This window comes from Antennarius striatus, chromosome 13, assembly GCF_040054535.1.
Source record: "Antennarius striatus isolate MH-2024 chromosome 13, ASM4005453v1, whole genome shotgun sequence".
NCBI lineage: Eukaryota > Metazoa > Chordata > Actinopteri > Lophiiformes > Antennariidae > Antennarius > Antennarius striatus.
Genome location: NC_090788.1, coordinates 4,455,113 through 4,478,251, shown reverse-complemented (window position 1 = coordinate 4,478,251; position 23,139 = coordinate 4,455,113). Strand labels below are relative to the sequence as shown.

The following is a 23,139-nucleotide window of genomic DNA, read 5'->3' as shown; positions in this document are numbered from 1 at the left end:
CTAAATTATTTATAATTATAAATGAGTGTTGAAGCCAATTAAAGGAACAGTTCACACCAAAAAGAAAATTAAAATCCAGAGACTACCTGTTCATCTCCACGATGATAGAATGTTTCTGGAACTTTTTAGCAAATCAGTGCTTAGTGCTGAATCAGGAAAATGGACACATTATTGTATTAACTTGGACAAATCTATACAACAGAAGTAATAACTGAGGAGTAAATTTATTAAGCTATAAAAATGTCAAAAATGACACATACACACGTCTCCTTCTGAAAACATATAAAAGTTTTATTTAAATATTAAGGGATGATGCCTTTGCATTATAAACAGCTCTCTGCTTATTGCCGGCAAATTTATTGCACATGGATTACTCTGCTCTTAATGAGTCACAATAATGAAAATAGGAAATCATTCTTTAAATGACAATTTTATAATTTACCCACCATCAACATGAAACAACTGTACTTATTTTCATGAATCCCAGAACACACAGTACACTCACATACTCCTATTAAACAAAAGTACAAGTGATACCCTCAACAATAACGTAATACCATAGTCAGACCAGTTTCATCTCTATAACCTACTCTTCCATAACTGCAGCCCAAAAATTTACAGAATTCTTAAGGTTCCTTATGCCACAAGAGGTTTTTCTTTTTGCATAGACATAAAAATAATCCCAATCACCCAGATCTGGATACCTGTAGAACAAAGGGACCACGTCACCATCTTGGAAAATTCTAATAAAGGCAATTTTCTTCAGACGAAAACCTCATATTTAATCAGAAATACAAAAAATTGAATTCATTGAGGGACAGGCACTCTAAAAGGCATTTTCCTCTTTTGAATTAATACTTTATGGCATCAAACAAATATTGGCACATTTATAATGTGCATTTACACCATCAATTCGACAGGCAGAATTGCTTCACTTTTAGCTTTCATAGAGTAGAAATACATATACAGTATAATACATATACTGTATATGTGGGGGGGCCTCATTGGTCTTTGGTTGAACTAATCGTTGGGTTTTTTTATCCCAATAATAAAGAGGTACCTTCTATCTGCATTGTTTGTGCATTCAGGAGGATTTTTAAGAGCTTTGGAGGTACTGCATTGATGCACAAGTGAAAGAATATGTTGGCACTTTTGGTCCCTGCATGGTACACTCCACCTCCATCTTGTGGAATTTACCCCCATCTGCACCGATCAAGAGTTAATCTCCTTCAGTGGGAAATGTGAATATAAAAAAAACAAAAACAAAACAAAGCAAAGGCACGTTTTTCGGTGAGGGATTTGGTCCAACTGAGAGTTTTTGACTTTCAAACAGCAGCAGCGAAGGAGAGGTGGCTACTCTCAAACCTGCCATTTCCTAAAAGGGAACTGTGTGTGTGTGTGTGTGTGTGTGTGTGTGTGTGTGTGTGTGTGTGTGTGTGTGTGTGTGTGTGTGTGTGTGTGTGTGTGTGTGTGTGTGTGTGTGTGTGTGTGTGTAATGATACAAAGAGCAAAGGTTCCTTCTGCAAACATGCTCATGTGTATGTATGATGAAGTCCTGAGATAATCCAAACCAGGCACCAAGATTGTTCAGGGACACGGTGGCGAAGGGTTCTAACGATGCTGCCGCGCTCCATAGCGTCCTGATTCACAGAATGTGGAGGACATCGTTCTCTTTCAGCCCAAAGCGGGTCTTGTACTTATCGAAGAGGCAGTTGAGGGCCTTGATGTACATTGCATGATACAGATCCACCATCTCCTCAGTTGGATCCTCAATCTTTGGGACTGTGATTGGCTCCCCAACTATACCAGGAGAGGAAGAAATTAATTCAGTGAGCCAGAACCACCAGAGCTAAACATTAATGCACTCCTCAATCTGCACCTATCACCATCATACTAAACATTAGCACACAAACTTGCCTATAGTAGTGATCGGCTTGCCATAAGGCACAAAGCCCCATGAGTTGCCGAAGAAGAGGCCACATCCATGAAAAAGGCACGGGGCGAAGCCAAGTATCTTCTGAAACCTCTTTTGGAGATTTGACCAGTAGCTTCCCTCGTCAAAGATCACCTGCTTGTAGGCGTCGTTCTCCCCAAAGGAGTACACTGGAACCAGGTCTGACCTGAGGGAACGTAGGAGGTCACTTCAGCAATGTTGCAACAGAAAAATGCAAACAAGTAATGTATGTCTCGGAAAACTAAATCTCTTATGTGAGTTTTCTACCAGAGGGCGTTGCTTTTGTTGCTGCTTTGTGTGCCAAATAGGAATCAGTCAAGGGTCATAGATGCATTTCTGTATCTACACCCACCGTTACTGAAACAGCCATGTTTTTGTCTCGGCTGTTAGATAAATATTATTCAAATCTACCTGGAGTTGTATCCAAGCTTTAAGTCTAATGTTTGATTGTCGACTTTTTTTTACAGGACACATGAAAACAAGTTAGATATTTACCCATGCAACCTGTGGTGGCTTAAATTCTGCTAAAACTTAGATGAGTGACAGATTTTAAGCTGAAATGATTTGGACAAAATAGCAAGTATGTTCCTGATTTAGTTGAAATTCCATGAACTGATATAACTGTACCATTGCAAATTTCCAGAATTGCCGTCTCAAGCTGTGTCATTTGATTTTTTCCAAAAAGAATGTCAAAGAAGATAAAACAACATACACTTTGATTATATCTTAAATGACTGAGCTTACTGATAGTCATGTGACCTCTTAGCACCATTGTTCAATAACGCATTTCCACCACTTTGTCGAAATCAAATCACTTTTTAAAAATAAATTTGAAATTTTCAAAGGAATCTAACTGAACTTTAAACCATTTTCCTTGGAAAACAGGAAAGAAAAATTCTTTATTCTTTATTTATCTGTGAAGGTTCCAGAGAGAGAATTGAAACCTCTGTCAATCCACAGTCCTGGTTTAGCTAAGCTGGAATGTTATGAGTTGTTTTGAGTGAATAACTGCATAACTTGATGTCTTTTCTAACCCTAAGCTTCTTTGGAAGAGGTGCCCCTGAACCCTGTGACATTTATGGCTTATTTGGGTGATGATGTTTGTTTCGTTTTACGTGTCTGTTTGTTATAGAGCGGCTCCGATCTGCAGAAAGGCCATAAAGCTTTATGAGGTTCAACAATGCACATTAATAAAAGGGTTATTTCTGCCAGTATTAATCCAGGATTTATTTCAATGAGTCATGTAAGCCCTGAGAATAAGATGTTCACGTTCCAAACAGCTTTGTTCCAAGCATTGTTTGAATGTCACACAGCCAGCTCACCCTTTCTGCAGGGCCAGCCTGACGAAACCTTTACGGTTCTTCAGAGTGACGGAATTCATGCCCGGGGCACACTGCAGGGACTCAGCAGCTCCTCCGACAACGATGATCACAGCGTTTCCTGTCCCGTTTCGTGACAGCAGGTAGTCGATGGAGTTCTTGTTCACTGGACAGATGCCTGAAAGGGTAAAAAAGAGGAAGGAAAAAAAGATATAGTCTGGTTTTTAAAATTGATTTGAAGAACTTGAGTACAGGAGGGAGACCTGCTATGTGTAATTTCTTTTGTAATGTGCAAAAGAAATTTTCAAACGTTTTTCGAACGGGTTTAGTGAAAATACTGACGGCAAAGATTCTAATTCTACATATTTACAAGTCACTAATCCTTCTGATGTGCGTCATTGTCTTCAAAATTAAAAAAAAAAAAAGTAAAACATGCAGCTGAAATCAGAAGAATTGTTTCAATACTTTGCAGCAAGAATTTGCTTATATTAAATATTAACGAAACATCCTGAAAACACGCTACATCACATGTGTCAAACTCAAGGCCCGGGGGCCAAATGTGGCCCACCACATCATTTAATGTGGCACGCAAGAGCATAAAAGGCTGCCGTCTAAAAAAACAGGTCAAAAGTGTGCTTTGACCAAAAACCACATTTCCCACAATGCAGTAATGAAGCCCATTTTAACTTTGACAGAAAACAAAGTCAATTTTCTAACTTGTGTTTGATGTTATTTGTCTTTATTCTCTTGGATAGTTTGATCCTTGATTAATGGAGTTCTGTGGGTTTAATAACCTGATAAATTAAAAGAATCTAGGTTATAACAGAGAAACAAGTAAACATATTTTTTCCTGTCTAACTGTAATGCTTGTAACTTAAATAGGTAATAAATTAAGAGTTATTTAACATTAGGGAGTACCGGTAGTTAGATTCATTTTACATTACATTGAGTTACATTTATAAGTTACATCTGGCCCTTTGAGGACAGCCGTTCTGCTGATGTGGCCCTTGGTGAAAATGAGTTTAACACCCCTGCACTCCATGCACCCAACCCAAACAACCCACATTAACCATGGATGGGCAAAGATGAGGTCTAGGACAGCAAACATTCTTCCTGTACAGTTAAAGTTCTATCAATAGGTTTGAGTAAACAGAAGCTATTTCGGCTGTACAATAGAGCAAAGGTCTTCTCTCTTACAGAAATACATCAATTTGATCACTCATTGCACAACTCCATAGTTTCTCAAATCATCTGACCTCCAGACATCAGGTAGTCACGAAGTACGGGCAGGCGGAAGTTTCCTGCCAGCGTTGCCAGGGAGGGCTTGATGCCTGGGAATTTCTTGGAGAAGCCCGTTGCCTCGGTCCCGAAGTTACAAAAGGCGCCGAAACAAAAGATGCCGTGGGGGTGGTAGCCGAAAATGTAGTTCCGGCTGGGCAGCAGGTTGTGGGTTTTAATTAGCTGGATGAAGAGAACACAGAGAGGAAACATAGTAAACAGCCTGATTGTAACAATTAGCCTGTTGCACACATTGAAGTCTGTCTATATTTTAGTAAAACTGCAGCAGAGCTTCATAATCGAATCGTAAATCAAACACGACTGTTCATGCATGGCCATAAAATAATGACCCAGCTGACCACATGTTCAGGCTGGCGGCCATAAATGTCTGCAGAGGCCGACTGCACGGCCTCCGTGCCGTAGCTTAGCTTCATCTCGATGTGGACACAACGCACAATTAGTAGCTGGTCAAACACTGCAGTTGCATAAGCGCATTAGCAAAGGGAACATCACATTCATGATCCCAAACGGCGTCGCTGGTCTTCGGGTGGTTGGCATGGCGGACGTAATGCGGCTAGACTGGGACCAAACCGACTGGTGACGGCGAGCACCAACGGAACACAGGAGGCTTTGTTTCTGGCTTCAAAACAGATTTACATGGATGTTCACATAACTGTTCTCAAAACAGTCAGACTTCTGACTAGTCCTAATTTCAAGGTTGGTTTGACTGTTGAACATTTGGTAACTAATACTCGATTATAAAAGTTGTAAAGTATGTTAGCGCCAGACAGGAACACGTGTCCTACGATGAATAAAAAGGCTCCTGCGGATGTATTTTGAGGAACAGAGAAGGAAAAGATCACTTTGGATGATCTGGTCAAGGACTGCAATCAAAAACCATCACCCTGGTCAACAGTCTGATAAAACCAGAGACACGTCTGAAACGATCAGTCTGATCAACCTCTGGTAAACACAGTGCACACGGATCAATGTGACCAAAGTTCAGCTGTTGGGACTGAACAACGTACAGTAGATAAGATCATCAACACCTGAGCGGATCAGACAGGAATTCGATGCATTCCCGTGGTGGTTTTTTTTAACATAAATTAACTTCTCTGTTCAATGAAGGCTTCAAACTTCAACCACAAACTGGAAAGCACCTCCTCTTCTTCAGTAGACACGGAGCTGTGTGTTATCTGTATATTTAGTGTTGCCAGATTGATTTTGTTGAATTGGGGCCACGTTGACCTCCCAGGTTCACAAGAAATTTACAGCCTTCAGTATCAGAGCCCTGCAAGCGAACTGCCAGCCTACTTCTGATTGTTCCGTCGAGTTTCTACCCGCTGAAGTTAATAAAAACAAGATCCCATTTCTTGTTCTTTGAGATTTTGCACCATAATTTCTGTGCATGAACATCACAGGATAAAAATCACCTGAACCAAGAGAAAATTTTCACATGATGTCAATTCTGGCCGCTCCCCTTTATTTCCATATTGATTTTAAATTCATGACATTATTTCAAGTACTGACATCTATTGAGACTGGTTCTTGTATGAGATCAGCTGATCTGTTTGTTAGAACCGAAACGGTGGTTTGAAGGGAAATCAAGCTTTTCATTATCAAAAGCTTATTTTTGCAGCCACCCGCTGATCGATTACCAGCTGGTGCAGCTCTGGTTTGAACAAACGTGAAGATTCAGTGAAGTCCCAAAATCAGTCAGACACACATTCTCCATTTGAACACACCCTGCCCGACCTTGACTTCTGGTTTCTTCACCAGCCGTTCAGCCACACACCTTCTACCCTTGCATGCAGAGTGTGTGTGCAGCCATGCGTGTGCCAGTCTTACACAGTCCTCTCACCACTAAATGCAGTGGGAAATACCTGAGCTTGGCAAAACAAGCTCTCAACCTATCAGATGGGACAAAGTCTAATATTCAACACCAACATCTTAAGGGGTCATCATAATCAACATGAGACAAGGAGCAGCTGAAAGCAGTCAGGTCCACCCCAGATAAGTTATCTCAAAAGTAGATGGCTGGACTAACTGGTTATGAGATCCACAATGAGCGAAAAAGAAACTAAATCAGACAAGTTCACGCTGGTTTCTACTGGTTCTGACTGGACATTATTCCTCTAGTTTACTGAAGTTTGATATATTAGAAATAGACCCGGAAATGACATCACCTACCCTGATTGGGAAGTAATCTCTGAAGTACGTCCACACGGTCCAGCTCCTCACCCAGGAGGACCTCCTTCCACCTGAGGAGAACATCACACATCAGAAAAATCATGATCCATTAATGTGATTACGGCACTGCTATACAAAACCAAAGTGCAGTATCTGGTAAAATGTGCTTTAGATTCACAAAATATTAAAAAGTAATAAAAACTATGGAAAGTTCAAGTATTCCCCCGTTGGAGAGCAGAATGTGAAATGGCCATCAAGGGGCTAGCAGGCTAATGTTAGCAGGTGTGCTAACATTAGCCTGAATTAGTTTATTCTAACTCTAAATTAGAATAATCTTGGTCGCTCTAATCGATGATATTCCGCCTGTGGGAATCACAAACGTCTGAATCAAATTTTTGGATGAAGTGTTCAGGAACAGTCGGCGCAAATGAAAATGAGAGATGTGGTTGAAAACTGCCTCCATCCTTTTTGTTGGGTTGGAAAGAAATGAATGGAACTCCCTCTAAAATATAAAGCAGTCATTGTTCGTGCTAATCGTGCTTACGTAGCACAGAAGTAAGTCTCAGGACATTCTTTTATCTGCTGCCACACTATTTGAAAACTAGAACTGGTTTATTATTTTAATGCGTAATCAGATTTAGAGGGGAAAAAACTTCATCTTTTTTTAATTTATTTTTTTTTTAAGAAGTTTTCAAACACGCAGCCTGAACATTATTTTTCAACGCCATCATCAGACCAGTCATTCCTCCTCCACATGGGGATGAAAGTGAAGAAGGACGTCCTTCATATCTTGCCTCGCTTCGGCGTGTTCCAGTCGACGATGAGCCACGCGGTGTACATGGCGGCGATAAGCCAGCAGTCGGTGCAGAACATGTAAATCAGGAGGACGGTACAAGCAGCGCCTGCGATGGGAGAAGAAACTCACTGCGATCAAGCATGACTGGAATTATTCACTGTCTAACAAACCCAGTTCAACACTTGGAGCATAATCAGGATTTAAAAAAAAGACCTGACCTCCTTATGGGACTAATGAGAGGACAAACTCACTCCTCTGCATTTCTCTGCTTCCTTGAGGCTTAAAAAGAAAGTAGAGAAACACACACTCACCCATGGCTAAGAAGGAAATGACCCACTGAAGCACAGAGATGGCCTGCAGATGTTTCTCCATCTTGGACCTGCAGGGCCAGAATGCCGAGGGGACGTCCTGCAGGGCAGAGAGGATGCTGGAGCCAGTGCCTGGAGACGAGAAGGTTTGGGAGAGGAGACAGAAACGACATTCAGATATCGGTCCGAGGCTTTAATAGATGGAGAGGAGAAGCCTCAAAAATGAAAATGATGCCGTTAGAGAGCTCCTAGTCCTGAGCTCAACCGACCTGAAGGTGGACAAACAAAACAAAGGGATTAATGATTTCCTAGAACGCAATCTAAACCTGCGACCTACCGGGTTTCCACCTGCTTCTCGCCAGCTCCTTCCAGTCTCCTGAGAGAAGACACCCGGCTCCAGGAGAGCAGAGGAGGGCGTACAGAAACAGAAATACTAAGAACCACTAAAGCTAGTCCAGCTCATACTGCTGAAAGCCAATAAGGAGGAAGATCCCCCGTCCAGGAGAACGAGGTCGTCTAATCCTGTGGGTGCATTCTGAAAATAACCCAACACAAAGCTGAGTAGAGGGGGGGGGGGGTGTTAGCGCTAAACTATGATGCTATGACCACCTGAAAGATATCACTGCATGGATCAGCACCGCTGATGGATGAACAGAGACAGGATACAATTGGCGACGGCTAATTCTGCCTGCTTCCAGTGTGTGTGTGTGTGTGTGTGTGTGTGCTCTCTGAGCCCCACTGTGAGCTGGTCAGAGGTGATCAAACACCATTAGCTCCAGCAGCTGAAGCCACCAGGTGGACGTCGGGTTCATTTCTGGCTCGTGTTCGGACAGCAGAGCACGACTTAAAAAGGTCCGGCTTAAGGGAATGTTGGTCAATGATCTCTGACCCCACTGCACCCGTCTTCAAGGATAAGATGTCAAGTCCACATGTTGACATTAAATACGTCGGCTGACATTTGACAACCACATTATAACCATCAATTCAACAACAGAAAACACATCCTGAACAATCTGACGCCCCTAAAAACAAGAACAGGGAAGGGAGAGACGCAGTAGTTTGGAGACAACTTGTGGACATAGTCTGCAGCTTCTCCTGCTGACGATTATGTTCAATGCAGACCTCATATCTATGTTGGATAAAGTTCATTTTGCTTAAATAACTGCAGAGAAATGAAAAAAAAAATCCAGCATACAAAGTGAAACCCCTGGATCTACAATAAAGGCTGGTTTCTATGTCATAATTTAGATTATATGCAACCGAGATGTTCTTTGTTGGTAGTTCTGTATGTGTAGAAGTTTCTTGTATTTTTTCCTCAATAGAAGTAATTTTATTGGAAAGCAATTCCCTAAGGATTGTAAAGTAATCAATAAAATAAAATTCACTTTCAGTTTTCTTAGAACCAGCATGGGGAAGGTGGTATTAACAGCCACAACTGGTGCTAAGATTTTGTAAATCCAAGAAAGAACATTTCACACTCTTTGCTGTCACCTGTAATAATATATTATAAAGAAACCATTAGACTTTTTTATTACAGAAACTCGTTTTATTTTAGGTTTCTTCCCATCTATTAGATCGACTCTGGATTTGTTTGACATGCTGGACCTGATCCATCTCCACCGATCTTACCTTTCAGGACACCCGAGTACGCAGCGAGGATGGTCTTCATGGCTGGGGCTTGTCGGGTGGCGTGGGGGGCGGGGGTGGCCCGAGAAAGAGAAGTGGGATGCTGGTTTGACGTGGGGATGACAGAAACCCGGACCCCGTCCAACTCTTCTGTCTCCACCGCCTCCTACTGCAGCCGGCTGCTGCGCCCTGCGCGCATTTAATCGGTGCGGGGAGGAGCCTCGAACACGGAGACCGGTGCAGGAAACCCACGCATCTACTACACCACGGACTGTGGACGGGAGAGAAAGTGATCTACCCCTGCGCTCCTCCTTGTGTTTTTATTGGTGAAGTCACGTGGGCGCGCTATTTTTGAAAAACACCAAATCCACGTTGACCATCAACCTGCCTCACCTCTGCTCCAGGTGAAGGTCAGGGTCAAAGGGCGTGTTGTGACCTGTGATCACACATCCCACATGTCAGAGAGAAATCTGCTATTTATCCAAAAGGGGGCATCCAGATTTACACTTTTCTTTCATTTTTACAACTGAAAGAAAATCTGTTTTCTGCAGGTTTTATTGGTAAAATTTTATATTTATCATCTTTCGTTGAAATTTGAATGGCAATAACTGAAAAAACAGCACAAATTTCAATCAGATGATACTGTTCTGCTTCTGCATTCAACTACTTTGAGCAACAGCACTCAAGTAACAGCAAAAATATTTCATTCTTTTGGGGGGAAAAAAGATAATTTCACTATTTTAAATAACATTATTGATGCTGGTAAGTCACATCTGTGTCTCTGGAGTTATTTTACACAACTGGTGGTGGTGCTGGTGGGCTGGTTGGATGATTAATGAGCAAGGAAATAAGACAAGAATCAGCTGGATGCATTTGAAAGGTTTGTAATATTTGGTTTATTATGAAATACATTGGAGGATTATTGATTAATTGGTTGTTGGCCAGAGGTTTATAGGGTCTTGGTGTGTGGTTAAAAAACCCTGAAACCTTAGAAATAGGGCACAGGTCAAAATGTTTGTGAACCACTAGACTAGGGTAGAAATATTTATCTGCAGCTGTTGGGTGATTATTGCTGAGTAGAAAGCAAAATGTTTTCCTTTGACATGAAATTAATTAGAAAGTCCAGTACAAGTAGTGCTTGTAGGCTGTGTTCTCCTGGTTCTAGTCAATTCATCTTTGTATTGAATAAAACTCAAGTCTTGAGATTAAAGTCATGTTTAAGTCAGGCCCAGATCTGAATTTAAAATTCAGCGCTCTGACCCTAAAAACAACCAGTTTCAATGTAATGCCCAGATTCCAAAATGGCCCCAAATGAATTAATTCAGTTCCCAGTTTAATTAACAAATATAAGCTTGTGTGTTTATTTGGAGTAAAGATTCTCCAGATGATTCCCAGAATCTTTCAGCGCCAGACCCAGTTTATGTTCACGTCCCACATTTCATCAAACTAAATATTATTTCCCAGCTGTAGATTCCTGGACTTGACTTTTCGTACTTTACCTGCTGCAATTTGTCCCAAAAACATGAAACCGATCTATGAAATGGAACCAGGCCCAATGAAAACTAGCTTTGGATAGAATTAATCATACGGTCCTTGACACAAGACTGTTGTTGAGAAATGTAAACTCATATTAATTTGGCGCATCAATCCTGTGATTATGCAATATTACACTGTAGACTCAGTGACCCACTTCTAAAATGCTTTACTTTTTTTGTAAATTTTGTTTAAACTATATATTTTTTATCACTAATTCCTCATTATCCTCCGATTATGTAATAATTTGAAAAGTTCAGGTGTTCCTTCTGTAGGTGTGATGTAATACTTCAATTTATCTCACAATTTATCTATTATCTATTATTTATCTGTGTGTTTCTCAGTTTTCCACATCCTTATATAATACTGCACCGAACTACTGTATTCGTAGAGCTGATGCCAAATCATCTACAACTATATGACTTTCTTATCATCAAGCTTCCTCTCTGTATTTGCTTTACTGAAATATCCAATTTATTTTTAAAAAAATATCAACATGTCAACAATAAGTTTATACCTTTAACATTTTTTTTTATTTTAAAGTAATTTAAAGATAAGGATTCATAGACCAAAGGGCATTGATTCTTTTGTACTTTGACCACACTAATCTAAAATAATAATCAATATTGTTGTTACTCAGACCTCTTCTGCAGTTGTCACCTTTCAGCTGCATTGTCACCAGTGCGTCCATAATATATATATACGTATATGGAAAGAGGAGAATCATCCAGAAGGACAACCAGACCATGAGTAAGACAATTCTCTGGTCTGATGAGACAAATATTGAACTCTTTGGTGTGGATTCCAGGCGTCACATTTGACGGAAACCAGGCAACGCTCATCAGCTGGTCTACGGTGAAGCATGGTGGTGGACGCATCACGCTATGGGGATGTTAGTCATCACGATTGAGAGTTCATCTTTCAGTGGGACAACGACCCCACGCACACAGTCAAGATATCGAAGGAGGAGCTTCAGTACAAATCTGTGGAAGTCCTTGAGTGGTCCAGTCAGACCCCAGACCAGAATCTGATGGAACATTTCTGCAGATCCAAAACCGGCTCCCAAACTGGGAAACTCACAGGCGTGTCAAGTCTGTGGCATCATATTCAAAAAGGCTTGAGGCTGTAATTGTTATCAAAGGTCCATCAAAATAATTTCAATTTCAACTTCATGATGGGGATTGTGTGAATTTATTCGGAAAGATAGATAGATTCAGCCTGAATCTATGGGGCTGGAAGGTTACATTTCACTGCCTGCTTTTTCTTTTTTTTTTTGCATTAATAAATAGAATATTTGAACTGTCTCAGTTGAATCACGTGTCCACTGGTAGGTTTTGCTCTTAGTCTGCATTCTATCAGATCCAGGTGGTGATAAAAGGATTGGGTTGAGTCCATTTCAAATTTCAGAAGTAAAAATGTCTGCCAAAGCTCAAACAGAGGCTTATCATTTGGAAACGACCCAAGTTTGGACACACAGTGTAGAACGTGAAGAACATGTAACCCAGTCCACTCTCAACCCCGGCTGAGTTCATGCACAGACTCATTTCACTGGGTTTCATCAGATGTCATCTTTGCAATTGATTTCAGAATTTAGCGAAATCTAATATTTTGTTTTAAGTAGATGTTAATTAATACCGTGTAATTTTCGAAAATACAAGGACTCAGCTCATTCTTTCTGTCCAAAAAAAACCCCCTACTGATTAATATTTTAATCTGTTTTATTCTAATAGATGGTTTTTTGGGGGGGGAAATAAAATAAATAAATGTCCTGCCTTTGCCGAAACAAATTCATTTCACCCATTTAAAAGTCATTTGAATGATGATATGATCCAATAGTGTTTCCCCACCTCATGTCTGCAGAAACATGCAGCCACTTTGTTCTGGAGGTGTGCCAATATTATTAATACAGTTACCTAAGAAAGATATAAGCAAGTTAAACTCTCTAAACTTACAGGTTATTTTGTGCAACCACTTTACAAAATAAAATAAATATATCCAGCCAACATTATTCCTTGTCAGTGTAGAGCCACATCTAATTTTGCATAAAAATAAACACCTGCAATTAAAACTAAAGATTAAATTAAATTAATGAAAAATAATTTGTGCAGTAGTTTTTGCTGGTTGTTGTCAGGGTTGCTCTTGTTGTATAGAAATTGGAAGCTTTTGTGTACTGTATTAATTTTATCTACAGTGGATCGTCATGAATATTGATCATTTGGATTTGACAAGTGATCAGGCAAGTTGAAGCGGGTTATATTGGATGATAAATGTAAATTATAATGTATTATTTTTATTTATTTGTTTTTTATTTCCAACATGTGGATTTTTTTTCATTGTATATGTACATAAGTTGATTTAATTTTGGACATTTCCAGTAACATTCTTTATAAAAAAATTAAAAATGTAAGCCATCTTCTGTAGTATTAGAAGCTAACGCTAATAAAGTACCTTATAAATGAGCTTTGCTGTAGTATTCTTTCGTGCAAGTTACTTCATCAGTATAAAATTGAATTATTCTTTAAAAAAACACAAATTATGTATAAAGAATTTTATTTTCCATGTTTATAACAAAGTTACTTGATATTGACATATTTGGTGTTCTGTCAGCCTCTCCAAAAGATTCCAGTATTGCAAAAAAAAAAAAAAAAAAACCCAGACAGATGGAGATTCAGAAAATCAAACATCCACTTGTGTAATTTTGTCCCACACAGCCATGAAAATCGACACGATTCAGTATTTACATGGAACATTCAAACTCCACTCTTAAAATACAGACGCTGAATCATGACTTATATAAAGTACAGTGTGTCTGGTACTAATACAGCAGCCTGTTGAGTCAGACGTACAGAGCCAATCAAACAGCTGAAATCTGCAGCGCTAGCACTTTACTAATAGATGGGCATCGAAATCCGCTCCAGTGGCACTTCAGACAAAGTTCAGGTGTGTGTCCTTGTTCACTCCATAGTTCCCTTTGTGCTCCTCAAACAGATCGCTGAGCTCGTCCATGTAGAGCTGGTGGAGGGCGTCCAGCTCCTCGGTGGTCGGCTTCTCCTTCTTCTCAACCTTAATAGGGCGTCCGACTGCCAAGAGATGAGGAAATTTAGGACGGCACATAGATTTAATACATTTTTATCTCTAAATTATAGGCATCAAACTGCTTGACATCTCACCGACTGTGCTGATGGGTTTTCTGTAAGGCATGAGGCCAAAGGAGTACTGAAAAATCCCACGTGCATGGAAGAGGGGCAGGGAGATACCCATGATGCTTTGCAGTCGTTCCTGTGTCCATCGAAGCCACGTTCCTCGTGGGTTTTCCACTTGATCAAACACTTCGTTCTCTCCGAAGGAGAAAACTGGCACCAGATGAGCGCTGAAACAATCAGGAAATAGCGTCATCCACGTGTTTCAAACTCTTGTGCTTTTTATGATGACTTCATTTTCTAAATCGATCTCATAATCAACCGGGTGCTTTCCTAGGAAACTCCATGGTTAGGCCTTGAATGAGGCTCTGTTTCAACCGGCCACTTTTAAGTTGCATGAAACATAAAATGAGCAGATAAACACAAAAATCTCGGGAAGTCACAAGACGTCAGAGTCGAACTTAACAGGAGACTTCCCTCCTCCCCTCAGGGGTCTCTCACCCGTGCTCCATGGCCATTTTGATGAAGCCTTTCTTCTTGGCTAAAAGAACATTGTAGGTCCCAGGGTGTGCATCAAGGGCCTCCGGGGCCCCACCGACTGCTATCACCACGGCGTTGCCACCACCCCTTTGGGAGAGCGGGTAGCTGGCACTCTCTTTGTCAGACGGAATCAAACCTGCAAACAGGAAACGTTCATAATCGATGAAAATAAAATGATCGAGCGCAGCTTTAAATTCAAGAAGGTAGAGATGGATCCAACCTGCAAACATGATGTAGTCTCTGAAGAACGGGGCCCTGAACCAAAGGGGCAACATGAGCAGGTAGCTCTTGATGCCAGGATACAGATGTGTGAAGCCTGTAGCGAAGCTGCAGAAGTTGGTGAAGGCTCCCGCCACCAGGACGCCGTGAGGATGGAAGCCCAGGATGTAGTTGTGCTTCGGGTTCAGATCGGCCGTCTTCACCAGCTGGAGGAAGAAAGTAAAAGAACAACAGGAAAATTACTAAATTATCTGATGTGGATTCCTCTGGAGATGCAGGCAGTGATGTGCTGTGTCTCCATATCCCAGTTTCAACTATACTTTCATGTTCATTTCTCTTGGTTGTAGCATCATCAGAGAATCAGAATCAGAATCAGAGTCTTTATTTGTCATGCTGACACACGTTTTCACATTTGACAATACAAAATACGTCTCTGAAGGTCCCAGTAAGCCCGGTCGATAAATAAGATAAATAAGATAAGTTAAGAAAAACAAGAAAAAAAAAGTTTCAAATGTAAGATAAATAAGAAAAGACAACAGAGAAAAGTTTTTAAAAAAAGTAAGATATATATGGAAAGAAGCTGTTTCTCAGCTTGGTGGTCCTGCTCCAGATGCTCCGTAGTCTCCTGCCTGAGGCCTTCCTGAGCAGGTAGGAGGTGTTACAGCTCCAGGTGAGGCCCTCAGTGAGATGAACCCCCAAGTACCTCTAGCTGGAGACCACCTCCATAGCTGCTCCTCCAATGTGCATTGGGGGGGGGGGGGGGAATGCCTTTTCCTCCTGATGTCCACCACCATCTCCTTGGTCTTCCCCACGTCGATGCAGAGGTTGTTGTGTCTGCACCAGTGCACCAGGTGCTCCACCTCCTCTCTGTATTGGATTCATCATCGTACTGGATGCGTCCCACCACGACTGTGTCGTCTGCGAACTTTACTACATGACAGCTCGGGTGTTTCGCCGAGCAGTCATATGTCAGTAGGGCGAACAGGAGGGGGCTGAGCACCCAGCTCTAACAGTTTCTGCACCAGGGTCTGTGGGATAATGGTGTTAAAAGCAGAGGTGAAATCCAGGAAGAGCAGGCGGATGTATGAGTCCCTGCTCTCCAGATGGGAGAGGGAAGTGTGGACCACAGAGGAGATAGCGTCATCGGTGGATTGATAATCCACCATTGATAATAATTGAGTACAATTTGAGATATTTTAAAACATTTCCATTTTATGTTACTTAATCCTTCAACTCCACTAGATTTCGGAGGTAAACCTCTAATTCTGTATTATCCTGGCTACTTTTCAGATGACCATTATGCACACAAAACACATGAACAGCTAAAAGAATTGTTAGTATTGACCTTTAAATCATTGGCAAAACTGTCTGAGGATCACAAACTATCAAATATTTGTGGAGCTAAAATTGTCAGCATCTAGGTTAGGAGTTACCTGACTGAACCATCTAAACACATAAAGTAGTCAACAGTAGCTCCGAGTTCAGCCTTCCTCCATGAATGCATCATATCAACATATTGATGAGGTCATATAAAATAAATCAGAAAACTCACATCTCCTGCTTTTTATTTTAATTGTTTTGGTTTGGTTTCCTAATATCTTGGTTTTTGTTTTGTTTTGTTTTTTGTTTTTTTGTTTCTCTAAATCTGTTTTTGTGATGAACATTTCCTGTTTATCAGCTCCTGTGGCGAGACGGCCGGTCGCAGAGGTCAAAGTGCAGGTTTTGCATGTGGATGAGATGTGGATGCAAGAAGGGATTGGATGTGGAAACACAACAGGCTGTGTCGGGTGTTTCGTTTGAGGACGGTGAACTGTGAGGAAATGCAAAATACAGCAAAAACAACTGTTTACACAATTAAAGTCTGTAAATCAATTAGGATCCCTTTTCACCTGCAAACTGAACTCTACTGACACTGACTTCTAGGAATAGTTAAAACAGTCAAAACCGGTGCTTTTCTGTTCGGTGTTTATCCACTATGTCAGAAATAATCATCTGAGATCATCAGCTGTAAAAGCCCGATATGTTATCTCACCAGAGGAGTGTTGTTTGCTCACCTCCTCCTGCCCAAAACAGGGATGGAGGAGAGAGTGAGAGGAGCTAAAGGTCACTTCCGGGGATCAGGGGTCGCATGTCATATGAACCTGTTTGTTTTGCAGTACATATTGTTTCTGCTGCTATTTGTTTCTGCTGCTATACAAAATGGAATAAATTCCCATTTTTACTCAACCATCATAATGACAACATGAAAAAAGTATTTATTTTTTTACATGTGGATGATGAGTGGAACCAGGAGCTCAAAAGTGAGCTTTGTGGCAAAGGCTGTGAATACTTACATACATTTTTATTTTGAATAAATTTACAAGTACAATATTTTTCCGCACTACAAGGCGCACTGGACTATAAGCCGTGCCTTCAACGAATGGCCTATTCTAAAACTTTTTCCATATATACCTGTAAGGCGCGTTAGATTATAAGGCGCACTGTTGGTTTTTTGAAAAAAATTACAGGCTTTTAGGTGCACCTTATAGTGCAGAAAATACTGTGTTTAAAAATATTTCAGGTTGTCATTATAGAGGGATGTGTGCAGAAATTTGATAAAAAATTTTTTTACATATTCCATTATTGAAATGAGACTAACATAAAAAAAATGAAGCGCTATGAATACTTCCCACATGTATTGCACCATTAATAATTAAATTCACATAGTACACAACAATATCTTGTGGTTAAACTTTATTTTTAGCATAAATAAATCATGACCTCCACATAACTCCCACACCAGCATTTAATTCCTTCTAAGACTTCTGCTCAAAGTCAGTAATTTCCTCATCTTTCCCTTATGAGGACTCTTTATCAAGAAAAGTACTCTCTATATAAAGTATTTGTCACAGCCCAGCCTTATGAATAGGAGTCCATTAATCTCATACTGCATGCTCGTTTCTTGGTGTCCTTCCTGCATGTGCAGCGTAGCCTCCTGAACAGCAGGAACCATCAGCTGCTGGATGTCCGTTTGGTTCATGATACTGTAATTAGCAACAGTGGGTAAAAATGCACCAATGAAACTAATTGGGTTCTGCAGAGGACAGAGTTCCTCTTTAGGCCAACACTGGCTCCTCTCTTGAGGCTTAATGCGGCGTACAGTCAGATGATAATGGAAGTGGTTCACTTTGTTGAAGGTAAGAGAATGTCACATCAGGAGGAAACAGGAAGGTTTAAGTTTTCACATTCGGATGTGACTCAGCCACCCGGAGCGAGACTCGACAACACACCGGATGATTCCAAGAAGTTACTTTATAGATGGATAGATAATAGATCATTATACTCTACTGATCCCAAACTGGGAAATTCACATATTATTAGTATCCTGAACATTCATTTGATGCGAGTCGTTTCCCCTGTTTGTGGTTGTTTCACGTCTTTTTCTTACGTTTTATCATGTGATTAATATTAATTTCTCTTCATTTATTATAGCTGTTGTTCCAGCGTTATTACTTCTGTACCTGTCTGCTCCTGTCTTTTACTTTTATGGTGCTATTTTTATGGTTCTCACTGTTGTTAACCTGCCATTGCTCTTTTTTTATGATCTATTTTTTGTTTCACTGCTGCTGTCCAGCAGGAACATGTGCGGTGTGTTAAAGCCACCAACGTAAATAAAGTCCAATGATGCAGCTTTAATGTCATGTCTGTTATTAAAATATAATTTAAGAAGCTTTTATTCTCTGCAATAAAACGTATATTAATGAATTAAAGTAAATTAGATCATCTAGTTTTCCTTAAGTGGATAATACAGACTCTTGTACTGTTATTTTGTGGCTATAAGGACTAATTTATGTAAAGACAGATTACCCAGAGTTACATATGAGACGGAATAACTCAAATCAGGCCGTGGAGCCAATCGGGGGTAAGATTTCTGATCCGTTCTAAGCTCGTTTGAAGCTGTAAATTCTGCTTACATGGTCCTACATGTCCAGACATTTTCCTTCTGTTCATTTGCACGTCTACTTTTTTCATTATACAAGCCTTTGAATACAAGGTTATAATAAATACATATGTAACAAGTGTCACTTTAGCAATCAGTGTAAAATGTTCAGTTTCTCGTGTTGATGTTGTTGTTGCACTCTGGTTTATCAGCACAGTCCAAAGGTTAAGTTGCTCAGAGGCAATGTTTTCTGCTATGCTGAAAAAAAGTTGCCTAATTAATAGAAAAAAGCTGTTTGATTAAATATACATTTGCATATTAGTCTAATACCTCCACCTGGTATAAATGGAAATATAATTATGTTTTTCCAATCATAAATACTAATTGATTTTTCTGGTATTACATATTAAGGGGAATCTCGAAATAAACTTAAGTAGCATAAAACCTAAAAGAACACATTTAAAATGCTTTATTCTGTCACACTGAAGATATTAAACTCTTACTCAACATGACAAGATGGGATTTCATTGAATGTGACCCATTAAAGTAATTTTCTATGATAAAATTCCACGGAAATTCCTGTCATTGAAATGATTTCAGCTGAATCTGACAGTGGTAAAAGCAATTCCAAAAAGGATCTTACTGAGTAAATAGTTTTAATCCCTGTATTAACTGTATTATCCACGCCGACCTTGACTCGCTGTCTGTGAAACCAGCGACAGCCAGTCAGACTTCGCAATCATAAGATTTGTAGAGATTCTTCTTCATCGTCAGCGTGGTGTGCACTTCATCATTAACACACATCTGGAACAAACGGCTTTTTCATGTCCATTTTGAACAGACTTCTGTGTTTCACTGATCAGTTCTTCCACACATTTAAGTATTTCCGTTTCGCAGCAGCATCTTGTGAGTGCCTGTGACCAATTCAAATGGCTGTCAAATGCCTTGCCGTTGACTTTTATGTGAAAATCTTAATGAAAAATACTGTGTAATAAAAAAACATGTGTAAAGCTTGGGTGTGCATGTGACGGATATGGGGGATATGATATGTATTTATCATGGTTGGACCTTAAGATTCATGCTCAGACTACACGCAGGGACTGATATGTGAAACACACACATCGTCCCAAAGCTCACCTTGATGGGGAAGTAGTCCCGCATGTATTCCCAGACTTTGAGGCCACACAGGTAGGGTAACTTGCGACCTCCCCGAGAAGGAGTGTCATAGTCAAAGAACCACCAGACGGCGTAGAGCACGCTGACCAGCCAGAAGCGAGTGAACAGCAGGTAAAAGAACAAGAGGATGCAGGTGGGGGCTGAGGAGAGAAAGACAGAACACGCTATGAACGAGTCGACCACACACATCACCACGGATTCTACGCCAATCCTCACAAGAGGATCATGTGCCTCGGTGGATTCAGTCATTTTACGAATAGTGGGGTCTGTTTAGCATCAGTTCTGCTGCAGATTTCATCATGAGTGGGTTTTGTGGTTGGTGACAGCAGAGGTGACCTGTGGCTCGTTTCAGAACAGTCCAACACTGCAAGGATGAAACGGACTGGCTAGCTGCGACTGGTTTCTCTCCACATTAATTTAAAGATTCTAAATTGATTTGTATATAAATTATTTACACTACAAGTGTAAGTCTACAAGTTGTTGCTTTACATTTAAAGACAATTACCCATCCGATTCTATACAAAGAAATTTCACCAGACCTTCAATCAGGATTTCTTTGAGTAGACAGGAAGTGAATTTCCCTCATAGCTGAACAGTTTGAGTCCAATTGAGCCTTTTGTGGCTCAATAACTATCAATAACTATGATGTGAGGGTGATTTTTATCATCACAGAACTGAAAATTTGGGACACACCTCCCGTCAACTGAACTCATTCATTACACCTGAACGCATCGTGCTACATTTAAGAGCTTTTTTAAAGTAGCAAAGAGCAGAATGTTTAATCCAGGTGTGGATAGGTAATGCACAGAATCTTCTTAGTCTTCATTTGGTTGTCGTGCAAATTAAATACAGAATAAGTCAAGGAGTCAAGAAGAAGCTCTTTAGCACCCTCCTCTGGTCATTCAACGGTCCGCATCACATCAGCTCTCAAATTCAGTAGTTTCTGTTACACAGCAAAATCCCATGACTTTAAACAACTACTGTAAAATAAATTATAAATAGTTGTACATTAATCATGGTGCTATCCCATTCACACCACCGTTTCTCAGGAACACATGAAACATTAGCATAATGCACACTCACCCAGGGCAAGGAAGGAGAAGACCCACTGCAGCACGGCAGCCGTCTGCAGCCTCCTGTGCAAGGGTGTGTTCAGCGGCGCGAAAGCAATCTTCATTTTGTACCAAAGGGAAGAGAAACGAAGCCGTCGGTGGAGAAGAAGAAGGGCAAATGCAGGGGGTTCGAAGTCTGTCTGTCTCACCTCCCTACAGTCACCAGATCTTATCTCCATACTCAATATAAAGTTGAGTCATATCAGCACATTTGACCTTTGACCTTAGCTGAACTGCACAGCGTAGCATTGAAAATTAATAATAATTTAGTGCAAAATTAAATGTGAATGGCGCTTTTCATTTTCCTGTGTTTTTTTCTACCCTGCATGGAAGAATCTGTGGTAAGTTAGTATAGTTAGTAAGTTAGTGACGTTAGTGTGTTATATGTGGTGTGAAGGCACCGCCATCTGGTGGAGAAACAATAGAACAGCATCCGGGAAACGTTTTAGATATTTGTTTAAAAAAAACAATACAAATGACTTCATCATGAAACATTCATTAATTTAAATTCAATATTTTTTTCAACTTATTCATTACTTTGTAGCTTCACACTCACCCTCATCTTACTCATCTGAAGATATCTATGGAAGAATGTGCTCATCTTCATCTCTGATGTGTACCTCATACTTACCCTCCTCTTCCACATCAGAACACATCTACAGGAGGATGTTGTCATCTCATCTATTCCTTTATCATACCTCCCTCTTTTTCCTCAGAAGAAATGCTCACAGGACTGTCATGAGCTTCATCCTTAATACTTAACTCACATTCACCTTTCTCTTCCTCATCATTCAAGTTGTATTAAGCAATTAATCCCTCAAATTTACATCATACTCCTTCCTCTTCCTCATCAGATGCTATATGTAAACAATAAGTCAAACTAAAATCAAACTTTCTGACTCTTCCATCATAGCTGCATTCTCAGCAGGCGTGGAGTTAGTTGTTGCAGTTACCTGTTAGCATAGTTAGCAGTGTTGTCTCACTGCTGGAAGGTTCTGGGGTTTCAATCCTGATGTGTAGCTTTCCAATTTGAATCTTGTTGCTGTGTGTAGATGGATAAAACTGATGAACAAAAATCTCCACAGAAAAACCTGCAGCAAGGAAATGTCCCCAAGACAGTAAATAAAAGTACAATTTTATTCATCCTTAAAGGGTAATTTAATTTAACATCTCCCCTGACTGTAAACAAGCACAAACAGGCAGCAGGCAGCGACAACAGATCAGCCAACAGGGGCAAGAGATGCACACTAGTTCATGCAGACGCACAAAAACAGGAATAAGAGCTACATAAAGACACTGCAGATGGATCCACACACTCCAATGCATCATGGGAGATTCCTAGAATTTGATGCTTCAACTACACATAACATTATGACATGATTGTGAGACTTTTGGAAACCATCCACACACACATTTGCATGGAAGAGGGAATTACTGGCCTCATGGGGGGAATGCCCTCCCTAAGGACCCTTCTACTTTAATCTGTTTCCTCATTAGCTAGTGTGATATTTTCCAAAGCCATAAAATTCAACTGCCTTTTGATTACTTATATATAAATTATTGCTTCATTCAAGGATGATGACCTCATTAACACCTCGATCTCTTCACAGGCATTCAGTTCATGTTTTACACACAAACTAAGAGGATAACATTATAATACTAATATTTAAAGCCATCGTAGTACATAAGGGGATTATTATGCTTTAAATTCATGATTTCTTCTAGTAGGAGCTGAAAATCTTCATTATTAAAGCCTCCATTTATAGAATATTCTCCACTCTCAGATGTCTTGTCGTCTCATGTGAAACGGGCCCTCGGGGTGTTTAATGAGTTGGCATTATTCATTATTTGTTGGCCCAATCTGCCAGTCAGGCTTTTTCTTTTCCCTGAATGACAATTTTGCATGAATCATAGATGACATTTAAAAGCTTTTCATGGCTTTTATAAAGTAAATCCTTGACTTTTTTTTTTTTTTTAATTTTTGAGCATAATAATCTGGTGTCATTTCCTTTATTCTCTTGTAACTAAC

General features: G+C 40.2%; 2 protein-coding genes across 2 annotated transcripts; both read right to left on the bottom strand.

Annotated features, from left to right (window-relative positions):
* Positions 1-270: 270 nt before the first annotated feature.
* Positions 271-9,776, bottom strand: dgat2 (diacylglycerol O-acyltransferase 2). The gene is made up of 8 exons (XM_068331218.1): positions 9,475-9,776; positions 7,849-7,977; positions 7,536-7,643; positions 6,742-6,812; positions 4,530-4,734; positions 3,277-3,451; positions 1,918-2,120; positions 271-1,800 (listed from the first exon to the last, which is right to left on the bottom strand). The coding sequence occupies exons 1-8, from the start codon at positions 9,512-9,514 to the stop codon at positions 1,646-1,648; spliced, it is 1,086 nt and encodes a 361-aa protein (XP_068187319.1). The 5' UTR covers positions 9,515-9,776; the 3' UTR covers positions 271-1,645.
* Positions 9,777-13,392: 3,616 nt separating this feature from the next.
* Positions 13,393-21,259, bottom strand: mogat2 (monoacylglycerol O-acyltransferase 2). The gene is made up of 6 exons (XM_068331703.1): positions 21,082-21,259; positions 19,960-20,138; positions 14,905-15,109; positions 14,646-14,820; positions 14,175-14,374; positions 13,393-14,084 (listed from the first exon to the last, which is right to left on the bottom strand). The coding sequence occupies exons 1-6, from the start codon at positions 21,173-21,175 to the stop codon at positions 13,930-13,932; spliced, it is 1,008 nt and encodes a 335-aa protein (XP_068187804.1). The 5' UTR covers positions 21,176-21,259; the 3' UTR covers positions 13,393-13,929.
* Positions 21,260-23,139: the final 1,880 nt, after the last annotated feature.